Source organism: Carcharhinus amblyrhynchos, chromosome 8, assembly GCF_965287045.1.
Source record: "Carcharhinus amblyrhynchos chromosome 8, sCarAmb.v2.hapA, whole genome shotgun sequence".
Classification (NCBI taxonomy): Eukaryota; Metazoa; Chordata; class Chondrichthyes; order Carcharhiniformes; family Carcharhinidae; genus Carcharhinus; species Carcharhinus amblyrhynchos.
This window is the reverse complement of record NC_137331.1, coordinates 115,155,385-115,175,076: the sequence shown is the minus strand read 5'-3', so window position 1 is coordinate 115,175,076 and position 19,692 is coordinate 115,155,385. Positions and strand designations below refer to the sequence as shown.

The window sequence follows — 19,692 nt, the reverse complement described above, 5'->3', positions numbered from 1 at the left end:
ACCTGCGCTAGGATTGTGTCCACGGGATTCTCTCCCCGTTGCTCTGGTTGAGTCTGCAGCATTACAGGGAGATTTTCCCTTCCAGTTACCATGAGGTTCAAGCCCTCTGCATAGATGTTTCCATTAGTTGGAGAGACTAGGATCTGAGGGCACAGCCTCACAGTAAAGAGGACAACCCTTTACAACTGAGATAAGGAGGATTTTCTTTAGCCAGAGGGCAGTGAATTGATGGAATTCATTGCCATTGAGAAGTTTTAGAGGCCAGGTCACTGAGCGTATTTAAGACAGAGAGATAGGTTCTTGATTGGTAAAGAGATCAATGATTAAGGGGGAAAAGTAGGAGAGTAGGATTGAGAAACTTATCAGTCATGACTGAATGGCAGAGCAGACTTGATGGGCCAAATAGTTTGTTCTGCTCCTACATCTTATGGTCTTAGGTGAGAGAGGTCCCAGATTCACATGGTGAGATCAGTCATCTGTACAACAGAGTCAAGAAAAAGATCCTTTCTCAAGGCATCGCTTGATGAACCGAGGAGCCGGGGAAAGATGATGTAAGATATCAGCTACTGAAAGCTAGAGCAGCTCAAGGGGCTGTATGGTCTACTCCTGCTTCTGTTTTATGTGTTCTTATGGTCTTTATAGATAGGGCAGGAAAGGTGAGGTGACGTGAGAAAAAACTTTTTCACACAACAACTGGTTCGGGTCTGGAATGCATTGTTTGACGGTTATAAAATTCTACAGCACAGAAAGCGTCTCTTTGGCCTTTTGCATCAGCTCCAACCATCAAACATCTATCTACTCTATTCTACCCTGGTTTCCAGCACCTTTACCTATGGTGTTTCAGAAGCTCATCTAAATGCTTCTTAAATGTTGTGAGGGTCCCACCTCTATCACTCTTAGAACGTAAGAATTAGGAGCAGGAGTAGGTCATCTGGCCCCTCGAGCCTGCTCTGCCATTCAATAAGATCATGGCTGATCTTTTTGTGAACTCAGCTCCACTTACCCGCCCGCTCACCATAACCCTTAATTCCTGTACTGTTCAAAAATTTATCTATCCTTGCCTGAAAAACATTCATAGGAGGCAGAGAGTGGGGGTCAATGGGTGCTATTCGGATTGGCGGTTGGTGACTAGTGGGGTGCCCCAGGGGTCGGTGCTGGGGCCTCAGCTATTTACCATTTACATAGATGATCTGGAGGAGGGAACCGAGTGCAGGGTGTCGAAATTTGCTGATGACACCAAGATTGGGGGAAAGGCAAATTGTGCGGAGGGTGTGGAGAGTCTGCAGAAGGATCTAGATAGGCTGGGCGAATGGGCCAGGAAATGGCAAATGGAATTTAATGTTGGCAAGTGTGAGGTGGTCCACTTTGGTAGGAAGAATGGTAGGAAGGACTATTACTTACGTGGCGAAAAACTGCAGCAGGCGACGGTGCAGAGGGACCTCGGGGTCCTTGTGCATGAGTCGCAAAAACCCAGCTTGCAGGTGCAGCAGGTGGTCAGGAAGGCGAATGGGATGCTGGCCTTCATAGCGAGGGGGATTGAATATAAAAGTAGGGAGGTCTTGCTGCAGCTGTATAGGGCATTGGTGAGGCCGCAGCTGGAGTACTGTGTGCAGTTTTGGGCGCCGCACCTGCGCAAGGATATTTTGGCCCTGGAGGGAGTGCAGAGGAGGTTTACTAGGCTGATACCGGAGTTGAGGGGATTGAGCTATGAGGAGAGGCTGAATAAACTAGGCTTGTACTCGTTAGAGTTTAGAAGAATGAGGGGAGATCTCATTGAGACGTATAAGATGATGAATGGGATGGATAGGATAGAGGTGGAGAGACTCTTCCCGCTCAAAAAAGACAGTAGGACTAGGGGGCACAGCCTCAAGATAAAGGGGAGGCGGTTTAGAACGGAGTTGAGGAGGAACTTCTTCACTCAAAGGGTGGTGAATCTCTGGAATTCTCTGCCCGTTGAAGTGGTGGAGGCTGCCTCGCTAAATATTTTTAAGAAGCGGGTTGATGGGTTCTTGATAAGAGAGGGGATTAAGGGTTATGGGGAGAGGGCGGGAAAGTGGAACTGAGCCACAACAGATCAGCCATGATCTTATTGAATGGCGGGGCAGGCTCGAAGGGCTAGATGGCCTACTCCTGCTCCTATTTCTTATGTTCTTATGTTCTTATGAGGTAGCCTCAACTGATTCACTGGGCAGGAAATTCCACAGATTCACAACCCTTTGTGTGAAGAAGTTCCTCCTCAACTTGGTTCTAAATCTGCTCCCCCTTATTTTGAGGCTATGCCCCCTTGTTCTAGTTTCACCCGCCAGTGGCAACAAGTTCCCTGCTTCTATCTTATCTATTCCCTTCATAATCTTATATGTTTCTATAAGATCTCCCCTCATTCTTCTGAATTCCAATTAGTATAGTCCCAGTCTACTCAGTGTCTCCTCATAAATCAACTCCGGAATCAACCTAGTGAATCTCCTCTGCAACCCCTCCAGTGCCAGTATATCAAAACTGTACACGGTACTCCAGGCATGGCCTCACCGGCACCTTATACAGCTGCCACGTAATCGCGCTGTTTTTAAACTCCATCCCTCTTTCAGTGAAGGACAAAATTCCATTTGCCTTCTTAATTACCTGCTGTACCTGCAAACCAACTCCTTGTGATCCTTGCACAAGGACACCCAGGTCCCTCTGCACAGCAGCATGCTGCAATTTTTAACCATTTAAATAATGGTACATTTTGCTGTTATTCCTACCAAAATGGATGACCTCACATTTACTAACATTGTACTTCCAGACCCTCACCCACTTAGACTATCTATATCTCTTTGCAGACTTTCAGCATCCTCTGCACATTTTGCTCTACCGCTCATCTTAGTGTAATTTGTGAATTTTGACGCACTACACTTAGTCCCCAACTCCAAATCATCTATGCAAATCGTAAACAATTGTGGTCCCAACACTGAGACACACCACTAGTCACTGATCACCAACCAGAAAGACACCCATTTACCTCCACTCTTTGCTTCCTGTTAGTTAACCAATCCACTATCCATGCTAATACATTACTCGCAACACTGGCACCTTTATCTTATGTAGCAGTCTTTGGTGCAGCACTTTGTCAAATGCCTTCTGGAAATCCAGATACACCACATCCATAGGTTCCCCATTATCCACTGCACATGTAATGTTCTCAAAGAATTCCACCAAATTAGTCACTTGTCCTTCATGAACCCATGCTGTGTCTTACCAATAGGACAATTTATATCCAGATGTCTCACTATTTCTTCCTTGATGATAGATTCAAGCATTTTCCTTACTACAGAAGTTAAGCTAACCAGCCTATAGTTACCTGCCTTTTGTCTACCTTTTTTATACACTGGCGTCATATTTGCTGTTTTCCAATCTGCGGGAACCACCCCAGAGTCCAGCAAATTTTGGCAAATTATCACTAGTGCATTTGTTATTTCTCCCGCCATCTCTTTTAGTACCCTGGGATGCATTCCATCAGGACCAGGAGACTTGTCTACCTTTAGCCCCCCCCATTAACTTGCCCAACACTACCTCTTTTGTAATAATGATAGTTTCTAGGTTCTCATCTGCCATAGACTTCCTGTCATCAATTTTTGGCATGTTATTTGTGTCTTCCACTGTGAAGATCGACACAAAATACCTGTTCAATGCCTCAGCCATTTTCTCATTTCAAGTTATTACATCGCCCTTCCCATCCTCTAAAGAACCAATGTTTATTTTTGCCACTCTTTTTTGTTTAAATATTCATAGAAACTTTTGCTATCTGTTTTTATATTCTGAGCTAGTTTACTCTCATAATCCATCTTACCTTTCTTTATAGCTTTTTTCATGGCTTTCTGCTGATCTTTAAAGATTTCCCAATCCTCTGGGTTCCCACTAATCTTTGCCATTTTGTGTGCATTTTCTTTCAATTTGATACCCTCCTTTATTTCCTGAGATATCCATGGCTGATTATCTCTTTTTCTCCAGTCCTTTATCACTGGTATATACTTTTGCTGAACACTGTGAAGATCTCTTTGAAGGTGCTCCACTGTTCCTCAATTGTCCCCCCGTAAAGTTTCTGCTCCCAGTCTGCCTTAGCCAACTCCTTCCTCATCCCTTTCAGACAGTGAGTCCCAGATCCCCGCCACCCTCTGGGTGAAAACACTTTTCCTCGAATTCCCTGTAAACCCCCTATCTTAAATTTCTGCCCCCTAATTATCAACCCCTCTGCTAAGGGAGAAGTTTCTTCCTGTAATCCTATCCATAATTTTGTACACCTCAATCAGGATCCCCCCTCAGCCTTCTCTGCTCTAAGGAAGACAATCTCAGCCTGACTAGCATCTCTTCCTAAATGAAACACTCCAGCCTTGGCAACATCCTCCGAATATTCTCTGCATCTTTTTGAATTTAATCACATCCTTTCTATAATGTGCCGACCAGAATTGGACACAGTACTCCAACTGTGGCCTAATGAGTATTTTATATAGTCTCCCTGCTCCTATATCCTGTTCCTTGGCTAATAAAGACTAGTATCTCACATGCCTTCATAAACACTTTATCTACCTGTCCTGCTGCCTTCAAGGATCTACGACATGTATCCTAAGGGTCCTCTGGTCATCTGTCCTTCCCAGTGTCCTTTCGTTCATTGTGTATTCCCTTGCCTTGTTAGCCCTCCCAAAGAACTATTGACTGATGGAGGCAGATACAATTGAGACATTCAAGAGGGCATTAGATGATTATTTGAATAGAACAATGTGCAGAGATACTGGGAACAGGCAGGAGTTTGACACTGAAGTCAAAATGCTCATTTGTAGAGCTGGTGCATACGTGATGGGCTGAATGGCCTCATTCTGTCCCATAACCATTCTGTGATGTAGTAGTTTAACTCTGATCTATAAAATGGAGGAGCAGGCTCCAGGGTCTGGAGGATCTTATTCTGTTTTGTTTTCCATATTTGTTTTCTCGTTCTGAAGAGAGGTAGTATTCGAATGAATAGGATGAACAAGGGTAGTTGGGATTGTTCGCCCTCGAGCAGAGAAGGCCAAAAGGAAACTCAAGAGAGGTGTTCAAAATGATGAGGGTAGATGGGGAGAAACTATTTCCGCTAAAAGGAAGGCCAATAGCCAGAATGCATAGAACGATACGGTGGCACAGTGGTTAACACTGTTGCCTCACAGCGCCAGGGATCCAGGTTCAATTCCGGCCTCGGGTGACTGTCTGTGTGCAGTCTACATGTTCTCCCCATGTCTGCATGGGTTTCCTCCAGGTGCTCCAGTTTCTTCTCACTGTCCAAAAGGTGCGCTGGTTAGGTTGATTGGCTATGCTATTATGCCCCTTAGTGTCCCAAGATATATACGTTAGGTGAATTAGCAGGGTAAATATGTGGGGTTATGGAGTAACCCTGGATATGAGTCGGTGCATACACGATGGGCTGAATGGTCTCCTTCTGCACTGTAAGGATTCCATGCTTCTAATTCACAAATAAAAAAGGATGAGGAGAATCTTCTTAGTGTGAAAGAGTGGTAGAAAAAAAGACAATGGTATGTTTTGGCAGGTTAAATATTAGAAATGGGAAAAAGTGCAGGGCTATGGGAGTGGCACTAATTGGATAGCTCCTTCAAAGAGCTAGCACAGGGATTGAGGGCTGTATGCTTTCTATACTGTATTACTCTACAATGGAAAGAAGGAACATAATGGGCCAGGAGTTGGTGGAATGGCCTGTTTTAGCTGTGAGAATTGTTATTTAGGCTGTTCCACTCCCTGTAGGAGTTATTTCACTATGTAAGAGGAAGCTGAGGGTCGTTGGAGGAGTCAGTTGTTCCATACAACGCATACCGACAACTGTGTCTATTAAATTTTATAATCTGAGGTGAAGTCACTTGACAAACCCTGACACACCCTGAACTTAACTGAAACATTAATGAATCGACCAGGAAACTGCTGAGAGGAATGAAAGGCAAATTATATCCATGGTGCAATGTGAATTCTAAACGAACCACTTAAAAGTTAATAAGTTGAGGATTAATTAAAGCTGCAAGCTCCCTGAGCAGTTTTAAATGCACTTCTAAATCTAGGAGAAAATAATTGAGTCAAATGCCAGTTCCAGTTACAGAGTCATTTTACTGTGTTAACTGCAAAGTTTAAAGTTTATTTATTAGTGGCATCAGTCGGCTTACCTTAACACTGCAATGAAGTTACTGTGAAAATCCCCTAGTTGCCACACTTTGGCGCCTGTTCCCATTGAGGGAGAATTTAGCGTGGCCAATGCAGCTAACCAGCTGTTCTTCTAGATTGTGGGAAGAAAGCAGAGTACCCGGAGGAAACCCACGCAGAAGTGGGAGAGTGTGTGTACTCCGCAGTGACCCAAGTCTGGAATCGAACTCCGGTCCCTGGCGCTGTGAGGCAGCAGTGCCTCCGTGTCACCGTGCCGCCCTACATGTTAAGTTATCAAGTTGTTAGTATGGATTAACTCACTGATTTAGAAATGGATGAGAATGTATTTGAATGAAGTACTAACTTCCAGCTGAGGAGAGTTAGTATCAGAGAATCTCATTGCCCAGAGTGAGGCTGTTCGGCCCATTCTAAATTTCCTGGCTCTTTGGAAAAGCTGTCCAATTAGTTCCACTCTCTCCTCCTCCCCGTCAACTCTGCAAATGAATCTTTTCCAAGCCTTCACCCAATGTTGTTTTGAAAGTTATTATTGAATCTGCTTCCATTATCCTCTCAGATAGAAAATTTCAGCTCATCGTAACTCACTTTCTAAAAAAAAGATTTGTTTTGTTATTATCTTAAATCTGTATCCTCTGAGTATTGACCTCTTTGCCAGTGGAAACTTTTTTCTCCTTACTTATCTATCAAAACCTTTCTGGGGCATGGAGCAGTTTAGAGTCTCTGCCTCCATCACCAATTCAGGTTGTGAGTTCCAGACACCCATCACTGTTTACGTAAAAAGTTTCTCCTCATGTCCCTTCTACACCTACTGCCACTTATCCTGAAACTATATCCCTTGGTTCTAGAATTCTCCACCAAGGGAAACAATGTCATCCTGTCCACTCTATCTCTTCCCCTCATACTTTTCTACACCTTAATCAAGTCACTCTTCAGCTAAGGAAAATAACTCCAGCCTGTCCAATCACTCCTCATGGCTACACTTTACTCGCTCTGGCAACATTCTTGTAAACCTCTTCAGCACTCTGCATCCAATGAATGGATATTTTAAAAAAATCATCCTATTGTGAAAAATGCTTATTATGGTTTGTCTCATACTTAAATGTTTGAGATTTAAACATGTTTTACAAAATAGAACAAGGACCAAATCAACTTTAGCCATGATCTGAATGTCAAATTTCAGTGTTATTAAATGCGTGTTCATGTGTGTATGTCATACATGACAGATCCACATATGCGTTGATTTTGACACTGCTAAATGGAAAACATTTTCTAACTCTTAAGCAAACAAATTTCTCTTGATTTTAAAAACATAAGGGTAATGAAAAGATTCATGTGTGCTATAATCTAGCTGAATAAACAATGCTTTTGAATAAACACACAGTTCTGATAATGCTCCTTCTAACCCATCTCTCTGACCACATTCATGGTTACCTGTCCTCATACCTCCTTATGTGGCTCAGTGTCAAACGCTCTTCTGAAGGTTCCAAGGAACTTGTATTAAAGGCACCATTCAAATACAAGTTGTTGTTGTTAGCTAATAGATGTCTAAATATTGGAAACAATACAGGGATTGTAGCGAGTGGGACCATGCAAAAGCCCGTTGACCTCAGGTGGGATTTTCTAGTTTTGGGGCGAGCGTAGATGGAAAATCTTAGCCAATGAGAATTGGGGAATGTGGTGTTATGATTCTAAAGGATGACCCACTTGTACATGTTCAGAAGTTGGAAACCCTGATGCTTGTGTTGAACGCGTGCGATATTATTGTGTTGGTTTTTCGCTGCATTTTACGGGGGAAACAGATTACCCACCTCTCCCAAGCTAAACGTTGGTCAGCACCTCACTGACTAATAGTTCAGTGATAATAGACTGGAGGTAGGGAGGCCTTTACAGAGTGAGAATAGGATTCCCATCAGGAATGGGAAGTCCCACCCTACAGAGACAGTTGGATCGGCTGACAGATCTGTAGTCCCAGCAGCGCCAGAAAAGAGTAGTGGCCACTGCTGGAACAACAGGTATTCGCTCAGAAGACGAGACAACTGATAACAGACTTACATTTTGCCAGGCAGGGCTGGGAGACCGCAGTAAGGTGGGAAAGGGGATGGACTTCAGGTTAGAGAGGCCAAGCAGGAAGAGTGTTGCCCGAATGGACTCAAGGTATCCACCATATGAAGTGGAGGGATCCAGCACCATCAGGTGATGAAGGAGCAGCGTGCCAAAAGCTCGTGCTACCAAATAAGCCTGTTGGACTTGAACCTGGCGTTGTGAGATTCTTACTGCATTAAATAGACCATTGGTGGAGTGGGAGCAAAGTTTGAGAAACTTGACTTGCTGGAAAAGACTATCGATGTCACTTCTGATTTGCCACCATGTTTCTTGTATTCTAACTGGAAAACCAGCACATTTGGAATAAATTAGCAACAGTGCGATTGATATGCTTTGATGGTGAGGCTTCTGATATTTGCCATTGCAGGAGATTTTGGGCTGTTATGTAGAGGAGATATATCCAGGGTGGGTTAGATATCATAGATTTATTTTCAATTTGCAGTCCTGCTGAGGAGATTTGTATATTCTGATGAAGGGTCATCCAGACTTGTAACGTTGGTTCTATTCTCTCTCCACAGATGCTGTCAGACCTGCTGAGATTTTCCATGTTTGTATGTTTGTTTCTCAGTGCCTGTCAGCTAAATCCATTGGGATTCTATTGCACAATCCCGGTTTATTTAGGGGATATCCTATCCGGGCACTTCTTTACAGCTCCTTGGTGTAGTATTAATCTGTTTGAAAATGTGGCACAATTCCTGTGACTAATTCTCATTCCTCTGCTGCAGGTTAATGGCAACATCCCTCCCAAACTGAAGAAAAGTGCCCATGAAATGATCCTGGAATTTATCCGCTCGAGACCGCCGTTAAACCCTGTGAGTGTAGCAGACCTTGTGAGAACGCAGAACAGCAAGTTTAAGTTGTAAATTTACGCTTATTTATTAGTGTCACAAGTAAGCTTATATTAACACTGCAATGAAGTTACTGTGAAAATCCCCACACTCCGGTGCCTGTTATACGGAGGGAGAATTTAGCACGGTCAATGCACCTAACCAGCACATCTTTCAGACTGTGGGAGGAAACCGGAGCACCCGGAGGAAACCCACGCCAGCCTGGGAAGAATGTGCAAACTCCACATGGACTGTGACCGAAGATGGGAATCGAACCCAGGTCCCTGGCACTGTGAGGCAGCAGTGCTAACCATTGTGCCACCGTGCCATGCAAAACTGTCTGATAAGCTTGGGTCATAATATAAACTGTGTGTGTGAATCAGAAAGGCATTGAAGATGTCTTATTTGCCCACAAGAGTCAGCAGCAAGAGAGTTTGCACTTGTCAAGCCCAGTTACATTGCAGGTTCCCCAAGGAGTGTAATTACAGTGAATCCAAGTGTAACAGCATTCAGCACAAGGATCAAGGTTGATACCCAGTGTAGTATTGAGGGAGTGCTACCCTACTGAAGGTGCCATTTTTCTGATGATGCATTAAATCATAGCCCTGTTTACCCTCTCAGGAGGGTACAAAAGGATGTTGTTTGAAGAAGACATTTTCCCTCCGTTAACACCACAGCACAGGTTATCTGCTAATTATCCTGCTGTTGGACCTTGCTCGATTTGGCTGCTGCCAGACAGTAACTACAATTCAAGAGTGATCTGAATTTGATTGAGTTTTTTGAAGGGGGAACCAAGAAAGTAGATGAGGGCAGTGCAGTCGACATTGTCTACATGGGCTTTAACAAGGCCTTTGACAAGGTACCGCACGATGAGTTGTTGCATAAGGTTAAATCTCATGGGATCCAGGGTGACGTAGCCAATTGGGCACAAAATTGGCTTGATGACAGAAGACAGAGGGTGGTTATAGAGGGTTGTTTTTCAACCTGGGGCCTGTGACTAGTGGTATGCCTCAGGGATCAGTGCTGGGTCCACTGTTATTTGTCATTGATATTAATGATTTAGAACATAGAACACTACAGCACAAACAGGCCCTTCGGCCCACAAGTTACGCCGATCACATCAACACCTACCAATCTATAGACCTATCTATAACCCCCAATCCCATTAAACCCCATATACTCATCCAGAAGTCTTTTAAAAGACCCCAGCGAGTTCGCCTCCACCACCACTGATGGCAGCCGATTCCATTCACTCACCACCCTCTGAGTGAAAAACTTACCCCTAACATCACTTCTGTACTTTCCTCCCCGCACCTTAAATCTGTGTCCTCTCGTAGCGACCACTTCAACCCGGGGAAATAGCCTCTGAGAATCCACCCTATCTATTCCTCTCAACATTTTATAAACTTCTATCAGGTCGCCTCTCAACCTTCGTCTCTCCAGGGAAAAGAGTCCCAGCTCCCTCAACCTAACTTCATAAGGCATGCCTCCCAGTCCAGGCAACATCCTTGTAAATCTCCTCTGTACCCTTTCAATAGCTTCTACGTCTTTCCTATAGTGAGGCGACCAGAACTGCGCACAGTACTCCAAATGAGGCCTGACAAGGGTCTTATAAAGTTGCAGCATTACCTCCCGATTCCTAAACTCAATCCCTCGATTAATGAAGGTCAGTACACCATACGCCTTCTTGACCACATCCTCCACCTGCGAGGCCGATTTAAGAGTCCTGTGGACCCGGACCCCAAGATCCTTCTGCTCTTCAACACTACTAAGACTCCTGCCCTTGATAGTGTACTCGTTCCTCCCGTTGGTTCTGCCAAAATGGACGACTACACATTTATCTGCGTTGAAGTCCATCTGCCATTTCTCCGCCCAGTCCTGCATCCTATTTATGTCCTGCTGCAACTTTTGCCATCCTTCCAGACCATCCACAACACCACCAACCTTCATGTCATCAGCGAACTTACTTACCCATCCCTCCACTTCCTCATCTAGGTCATTTATGAAAATGACAAACAGCAAGGGTCCCAGAACAGATCCCTGGGGCACTCCACTGGTGACTGACCTCCATGCCGAAAAAGACCCATCCACAACCACTCTCTGCCTTCTGCAGGCAAGCCAGTTCTGGATCCACAAGGCCAAAGGCTCTTGGATCCCATGCCCTCTCACCTTCTCAAGAAGTCTTGCATGGGGGACCTTATCAAACGCCTTGCTGAAGTCCATGTACACCACGTCCACGGCACTTCCTTCGTCAATGTGTTCAGTCACGTTATCGAAGATCTCAACTAGGCTCATAAGGCACGACCTGCCCTTGACAAATCCATGCTGACTATTTCTGATCATGTCAAACCTCTCCAAATGCTCATAAATCTTGTCCCTCAGAAGCCTCTCCATCAGCTTACCAACCACTGAGGTCAGACTCACCGGTCGGTAATTTCCCGGGCTATCCCTGTTCCCTTTCTTGAAAATAGGAACTACATCCGCAATCCTCCGATCTTCCGGAACCTCTCCCGTCTCCATTGACGACGCAAAGATCATCGCCAGGGGCTCTGCAATCACTTCCCTCGCCTCCCACAGTATCCTGGGGTACATCCCATCTCGTCCCGGCGACTTATCTATCTTGATAGAATTCAAAAGCTCTAACATATCCTCCTCCTTAATATCCACATACTCAATCTTTTCCATCTGCTGCAAATCCGTAGCAAAATCTCCCAGATCAGTTTCCATCGTGAATACTGAGGCAAAGTACTCATTAAGCATTTCTGCCATTTCTTCCGGTTCCACACAGACCTTTCCCCCTTCACCTTTTATAGGTCCTATCCCTTCTCTTCTCATCCTTTTACCTTTCACATATTTATAGAAGGCCTTGGGATCCTCCTTAATCTTACCCGCCAAGGTCTTCTCATGACCCCTTCTGGCTCTCCTAATTTCCCTTTTAAGCTCCTTTCTACAGTACATTTGTTTGAGAATATAGGAAGCATGGTTAGTAAGTTTACACATGACACTATGATTGGTGGCATGGTGAACAGTGAAGAAAGTTATCTCCAATTGCAACAGGATCTTGATCAATTGGGCCAGTGGGCTGATGAATGGCAGATGGAGTTTAATTTAGTTAAATGCAAGATCATACGTTTTGGTAGATTAAATCAGGGTAGGACTTACTCAGTTAATGGTAGGGCCTTGGGGAGAATTATAGAACATAGTGATCAAAGGATACAGGTTTGTAGCTCCTTGAAAGTGGAGTCACAAGTGGACAGAGTGGTGAAGAAGGCATTCAGCATGCTTAGTTTCATTGGTCAGATCATTGAATACAGGAGTTGGGACATCTTGTTGAAGTTGTACAAGACATTGGTAAGGCCACACCTGGAATAATGAGTGCAGCTCTGGTCACCCTATTATAGAAAGGATATTATTAAACTAGAAATAGTGCTGCAAAGATTTACTAGGATGCTATCGGGTCTTGATGGTTTGAATTATAAGGAGAGGCTGAATAGACTGGGTCTTTTTTCTCTGGAGCATAGGAGACTTATGGGTCATCTTATAGAGGTCTATAAAATAACGAGGGGCATAGATAAGGTAGATAGTCAACATCTTTTCCTAAAGGCAGGGGAGTAAAATTAGAGGGCAGAGGTATAAGGTGAGAGGGGAGAGATATAAAAGAGTCCGGGGGACAGTTTCTTCACAGAGGGTGATAAGTGTCTGGAGTAAGCTGCCAGAGGCAGTAGCAGAGGCGGGTACAATTTTGGCTTTGCAAAGCGTTTGGACAGTTAGGCTAATGGGCCAAATGTGGGCAATTTGGACTAGCTTAGTAAAAAAAAGGGGCAGCATGGACATGGGTGGCACAGTGGTTAGTACTGTTGCTTCACAGCGCCAGGGACCTGGGCTTGGGTCACTGTCTGTGTGGAGTTTGCACGTTCTCCCCGTGTTTGCATGGGTTTCCCTCGAGTGCTCCGGTTTCCTCCCACAATCTGAAAGACATGCTGGTTAGGTACATTGACCCGAACAGGTGTCAGAGTGTGGTGACAAGGGGAATTTCAAAGTAACTTCATTGCAGCGTTAATGTAAGCCTTACTTGTAATTAACAAATAAACTTTAAGTCTCTTTTTATGATGAGATGCAATAATGGTTAGTTTGCAGCACAGAAAGAAGCAATTTGGCCTAAGAGGTGTTTGCTTGTGTTCATACTTCCCACCTTACTTCACCTTAGACTATCAACAGATTCAACTATTGCTTATGTGTTCATTTAGCTTTCACTTAATCAAATACAATCTGTAACATACACACAGTGGAGTACAATATTATACTAAGTATAATAAGCAATAGTCAGTCATCCCTTTGAGTTGTACTTCATGGCATGTTTTCATGGATGATGAACTTTACAAGACAGTTATGTTTTGAAATGCACCTTTAACTCAACTAAAACGGACAATTTGTGGAGACAAGCCAATGTGATCGGGTTGCCATGGAGAGAGAGACTCGTGGAGAAACCCACTGGGGAGGGAAGGGGGCAATTTTAACATTTTTCACAATGGTTCGCAGAGAAAGATCAGCTGCTATTTGAGGCACAGGGAAACAAAGGAGCTACAGTTGTAGAGAGCAGGGGAGAACTATTTTCTATTAATAACCAAGCAGGATACTTGTTGGAGTTCAGTTTCTTTTCAAAAGGAAGGGAACAGAACAGATGGGGCTCTAAGGAACACAGTCATTGAGGTGTGCCTTGCTTGCGAAAATCAGATTGGGGCGGCATGGTGGCACAGTGGTTAGCAGTGCTGCCTCACAGCTCCAGGGACCCGGGTTCAACTCCCAGCTTGGGTCACTGTCTGTGTGGAGTTTGCACATTCTCCCCTTGTCTGCGTGCTTTTCCTCCGGGTGCTGCGGTTTCCTCCCATCATCCAAAGATGTGCGGGTTAGGTGGATTGGCCATACTAAATTGTCCCTTGGTGTCAGAGGGACTAGCAGCTGCATGGGGTTAAGGGCATGGAGGTTGGGTGGGATTGTGGTCAGTGCAGGCTTGATGAGATGAATGGTCTCCTTATGCATTGTTGGATTTCATTATCAGATCCGGAAAACCCAAACAGGAGCGAAACTATTGTCAAAGGACACCAAAAATTTAAATCAGGTGGGGAGAAGAGAGCCTGCTGAAGAGGGGAGCGTGATTGTGGGACTGTTCCTGTAATGTTACATATCTGCTGATAGCATGCTCACAGTTAAATGGTTTTTTAAAATTTTGGTTGTATGATTTAGTTAATGTAGAAGAACCTTTTCTTGCTGCGGCTGTATAGGGCACTGGTGAGGCCGCAGCTGGAGCACTGTGTGCAGTTTTGGGCGCCGCACTTACGCAAGGATATTTTGGCCTTGGAGGGAGTGCAGAGGAGGTTTACTAGGCTGATGCCGGAGTTGAGGGGGTTGAGCTATGAGGAGAGGCTGAATAAACTAGGCTTGTACTCGTTAGAGTTTAGAAGAATGAGGGGAGATCTCATTGAGACGTATAAGATGATGAATGGGATGGATAGGATAGAGGTGGAGAGACTCTTCCCGCTCAGAAAGGATAGTAGGACTAGGAGGCACAGCCTCAAGATAAAGGGGGGGCGGTTTAGAACGGAGTTGAGGAGGAACTTCTTCACTCAAAGGGTGGTGAATCTCTGGAATTCTCTGCCCGTTGAAGTGGTGGAGGCTGCCTCGCTAAATATTTTTAAGAAGCGGGTTGATGGGTTCTTGATAAGAGAGGGGATTAAGGGTTATGGGGAGAGGGCGGGAATGTGGAACTGAGCCACGACAGATCAGCCATGATCTTATTGAATGGCGGGGCAGGCTCGAAGGGCTAGTTGGCCTACTCCTGCTCCTATTTCTTATGTTTTTATGTTCCTTCGATATATTAGTTGCCTGTTAGATAATGTTTGATCTGTATTGATTTTAGTTTGTTTGTTACAGTTTTAGTCTTAAAATGTGCTATGTTGATATGCCATTCCCCACCCAGTCTCTGGAAAATTCATCCTTTTTCAATCGTTTCTATGAGGATCTTAATATCATGACATAATGATCACCCCTGGATCTTCTAACTGTTAGTTGAACTGAATCGGAAGACACAACACATAAGCAGAGTGTTCAGCCAAACAGGTTTACCTCCGCAAGAGATTCTTCCCATTTTGTCTCAGTCTTTCTATTCCCTCTTCTCTTATGTACATATCTAGGGTCTAAGTATCTAAGCTGCTTGCTACATTGGCAGCAATCCTCCACATTCTATCCACTCCCTGAATAATGAAATATCTCCTTATTTCCTTGTGAGGTTTGTTAGTCATGACCCCTAGTGGAATCATAGAGTGAAACCTTTGAAACATTTCAAGCATTGGGACCATTTCTGGCTCCAACCTCTCAGTCAGAGGTGCACTGAGAGTTGGAAACTTCTAGGAGATGACCATTTAACAGGCCAAATCTGCTTTGGCTATCCAATTCAAGATGGTGGGTGGATTCCTGAGGTGGTAGACACAATAGAGGGCCTGTGATGCTGGAGAGGCACCAGCTCCACTAGCAGAGGTGGTGGCCATTGCTGAGGCAGGTAAGAAAGCCTGAACTTACCTCAAAATGGAGGTGCCCTTGGAAGGCAGATTAATATTTGGAAATAATGGAAGGCTCACAGCTTGTAGAGTTGTCAGTGTCGAGGAGAAACCTCTCCATTTGGGGGGTTGTGGCTGAGGCTGCAACCTTTAGAGGCACATACAGGGGCCACCAACAGGAGGCTACAATGACCTTCCAAAACTTCCCCCAGTTATCCCTGAATTGTCTCTCTGTTGCTGCTGGTTGGGTAACTGCAGCCACACTGAGTCCAACTGCAGCAAGATTGCTCAGAGGCAGAAACACATTGAGGACCCAATCTGACACCTTGGTTAAAATCTTCCTTCTGGTTCTGCCTCCAAACTCTCTCCTCGGTACTGGGAAGATTTTGTCATTCTCTTTATATCTATTCCTCCCTACTTTCCACATATCTACCCCACCCTACCCTCTACATCTACCTCTCCCTACTTTCCACATCTACCCCACCTACCCTCTACATCTACCCCTTCCTACTTTCCACATCTACCCCACCTATCCTCTACATCTACTCCTTCCTACTTTGGACATATACCCCACCTACCCTCTACATCTACCCTGCGCTAAATTCACCAAAGATCCTTAAACAATGCCTTTCAAACCCACAACCGCGTCCATCTAGAAGGACAAGGGCAACAAATAGATGGGAACACCATCATTTGCAAGTTCCCCTTCAAGTCACTCACTATCCTGACTTGGAAATATATCACCCACCATTCCTTCGCAGTTGCTGGATCCAAATCCTGGAATTCCCTCCGTAAAGACATTGTGGGTCAATCTACAGCATATGGATTGCAAAGATTCAAGAAGACAGCTCATCACCACCTTCTCAAGGGCAACTAGGGATGGGCAATAAATGCTGGCCAGCCCATGACTCATGAACAAATAAAAAATACCTTAAGATCTCTATTAGGTCAATTCCAAGTCTGCTCTTGTCTACAAAATAAAAGCCCCATCCGGATCAATCTTTCTGGGTGACAGCTGTGGTCTCTCAGTTCTGGTATCAGCATTGTAAATCTTTGCTTGGGCACTTTCCCCGGTTAGATCTTTAACTGTTGTCATTTTCTCTGGGGCACAGGCATCTGCAAGGAAACTCAAACCACACCCACCGCGACCTCGAAGTCTTCATGAAAGAATATTAGAAGAAATTAAGTCTGAGCGAAAACTACGGCCGGTATCACCGGATGAGATCAGACGCAGCAAATATGGTGAGGTGGTGATGCTAAGATTGCCATTTTTTATAAAGGCATTGGTTTATGAATTCTTTTTAGACTATTAATTTGCTAAGAAGTAACAAAGGTGCAAGATACACAAAGTAACCGTGTGCATTTAGCACTGTTGCCTCACAGCGCCAGAGACCCAGACTCGATTCCTCTCTCTGTGCAGAGTCTGCACATTCTCCCCATGTCTGCATGGGTTTCCTCCCACAGTCCAAAAGATGTGCTGGTTGGGTGCATTGGCCGTGTTAAATTCTCTCTCAGTGTACCCGAACAGGTGCCGGAATGTGGCGACTGGGGGATTTTCACAGTAAATTCATTGCAGTATTAATGTAAGCCTACTTGTGACACTAATAAATAAACCTAAATTTAAATGTTTCCATTTACAAATGAGTGTAGGGGCCCAAAGTTATTTTATACCTTCTAATTAATCAAAGTTTTAAAAGAGATAATCCATGATCATAAGAAGCTAAAAATGGTTGTGGATGGGGGTGACAGGTACAGTTTGGAAAATGCCTCCAATTGACTGATTATTAAAGTTTAAAGTTTATTTATTATTGTCACAGGTAGGCTTACATTAACACTGCAGTGAAGTTACTGTGAAAATCCCCTAGTCGCCACAGTCCGGTGCCTGTTCGGGTACACTGAGGGGGAATTTGGTATGGCCAGTGCACCTAACCAGCACAACTTTCAGACTGTGGGAGGAAACCTGAGCACCCAGAGGAAACCCACGCAGACACGGGGAGAATGTGCAGACTTCACATAGACAGTGACCCAAGCTGGGAATCAAATCAGGTCCCTGGTGCTGTGCGGCTGCAGTGCCAACCAGTGTGCCACCGTGCCACCCTCCTGTCTTTTAGAAATATGTGTAACATTTCAAAGGATGATTTTAAAGAATTAGTGCATGCAGTTCAGAATGAAGCTATCTCGCCTCTTGAAGCCTTTTCCAGAGCTGTGTTATTAAAGGTGTCTGAACAGTGTGCAAGTTTCTAGATCCCAAGGATTGTATGAGAGTGAGCTGTATCCATGGCAACACTGATGTGGAAGCAGCTTGCATTTAAATAGCACCTTATCACATCCTCAAAATGTTCCAACTATCACCACCAGGGAATTAGTTTTGACAGGCGTTCAATGTTATGTTGGCAGCAGCTGCGGGCAATCTGCCCATAAGCAGCAAAGAACTGAATGGCCAGTCAATCTGTTTCCAACAGAGGGGGGTTTTTTTTGTTAAAAAAGAATATTTTGTTCACTTGTGAAAGCGCTGGTGAGAGGGCAGCATTTATTGCCCATTCCCTGATTGTCCTTGAGAGGGTGATGGTGATCCACCCTCTGGAACCATTGCAATGGGTGGGCTCTCACAATGGTGATCGCTGGTGCAGGCTCACATTTTAACAATGAAACAGGGGCAATTGGCCAAGTCGGAATGGTTTGCGGCTTTAAGGGGAACCTGGAGGTGTTCCCGTGAGTCTGCTGCCGTGTCCTTCCAGGGAGTAGCGCGAGGCTCAGAAGCTGGAAAATACCCCTCGGTTCTTCGAACTGTGGCAGGAGCTCTCTAACATTCATCTGAATTGGCTGACTGGCTTTCGCTCTCATCTCTTATCCAACAGATGGTGCCTTCAAACATGCATTCCTCCCACACTCCTGCACTGAAGTTCTGGCTTAGAGAGGCTGAGTGGAATCAAAATTGAGAATGCTTCCAGCTGAGCTGTGTGTAACAGTGCTTCCTGTTGGTGTTTTAGTCTGCTTTCTCAGGAGGATTAGTGTGAATGAGTGTGTGCTTGATAGTCACTCACTTTGAGGGGCCTTTTGGAATAGGAGAAGTGAACATCACAAATTATAAAAGATTCACCCTTTCAGAATATTAAAGACCATTTATTCACCAGTGGTAACCTTTGAAATGGAAACACAGGTTACATCAACAGAGACATGGTTCCAACCAGAGCAGAAATGAGTTCTGATGGAGGAGGAGAAAGATTGATGGTGATACGGTTCTAAGTAGAAACGATAGATGAGGTATTTTGTGGTGGGGGGGGGGGGGAGAGGAGGGCGCTGCATCTATTTGCGTTAAGAAAATAAGAGCTTGCGGGTGCTGTTGTGTGGCTGGGAGCTTTTTCACGGAGCTGTACAGAGTAATTAGGAGAGATGTCCAAAAGCTTGGTCAAAGAGGAGCGACTTTAAGGAGGAGAGAGATCTGGCAATGATTAAGGAAGGAATTTCAGTGATTAGGACCCGGGCAGCTGAAACCACGATGGTCAGTTGTGGAGGAATTTGAATCGGGGACGGGCAGGAGGCCAGAACTGAAGGAGCTGAGAGAGTTCATAGAATCCTACAGTGCAGAAGGAGGCCATTTGGCCCATCAAATCTGCACCGACCTCAATCCCACCCATGTCCTCTCCCCCGTAACCCCATGCATTTACTGTGCTCGTCCATTTGATACTAATGGGCAATTTAGTATGGCCAATCCATCTAACCCCCATGTCTTTGGGCTGTGGGAGGAAACCGGAGCACCCGGAGGAAACCTGCGCAGACACGAGGAGAATGTGCAAACTCCACATAATGTGGAGATGCCGGCGTTGGACTGGGGTAAACACAGTAAGAAGTCTGACAGCACCAGGTTTAAGTCCAACCGATTTATTTAACAGTAAACTCACAAGCTTTCGGGGTTTGCCTCTTTGTCAGGTGAATGGAGAGTTCTGACACTCTGAACTAGTTCAGAACTCACCATTCACCTGACGAAGGGGCAAACCCCGAAATCTTGTGAGTTTACTGTTAAATAAATCGGTTGG

The 19,692-nt window shown here is 44.8% G+C and overlaps 1 protein-coding gene across 4 annotated transcripts in view; it reads left to right on the top strand.

Moving 5' to 3' along the window:
- Window positions 1-19,692, top strand: part of LOC145346851 (protein spire homolog 1-like) — a 232,187-nt gene that overhangs the window by 146,154 nt on the left and 66,341 nt on the right. For all 4 annotated transcript variants that reach the window (XM_080194683.1, XM_080194681.1, XM_080194682.1 and 1 more), the window contains exons 7-8: window positions 9,000-9,086; window positions 16,768-16,897. In XM_080194683.1, the coding sequence (XP_080050809.1) occupies window positions 9,000-9,086; window positions 16,768-16,897 (217 nt within the window). The remainder of the gene's footprint in view (window positions 1-8,999; window positions 9,087-16,767; window positions 16,898-19,692) is intronic.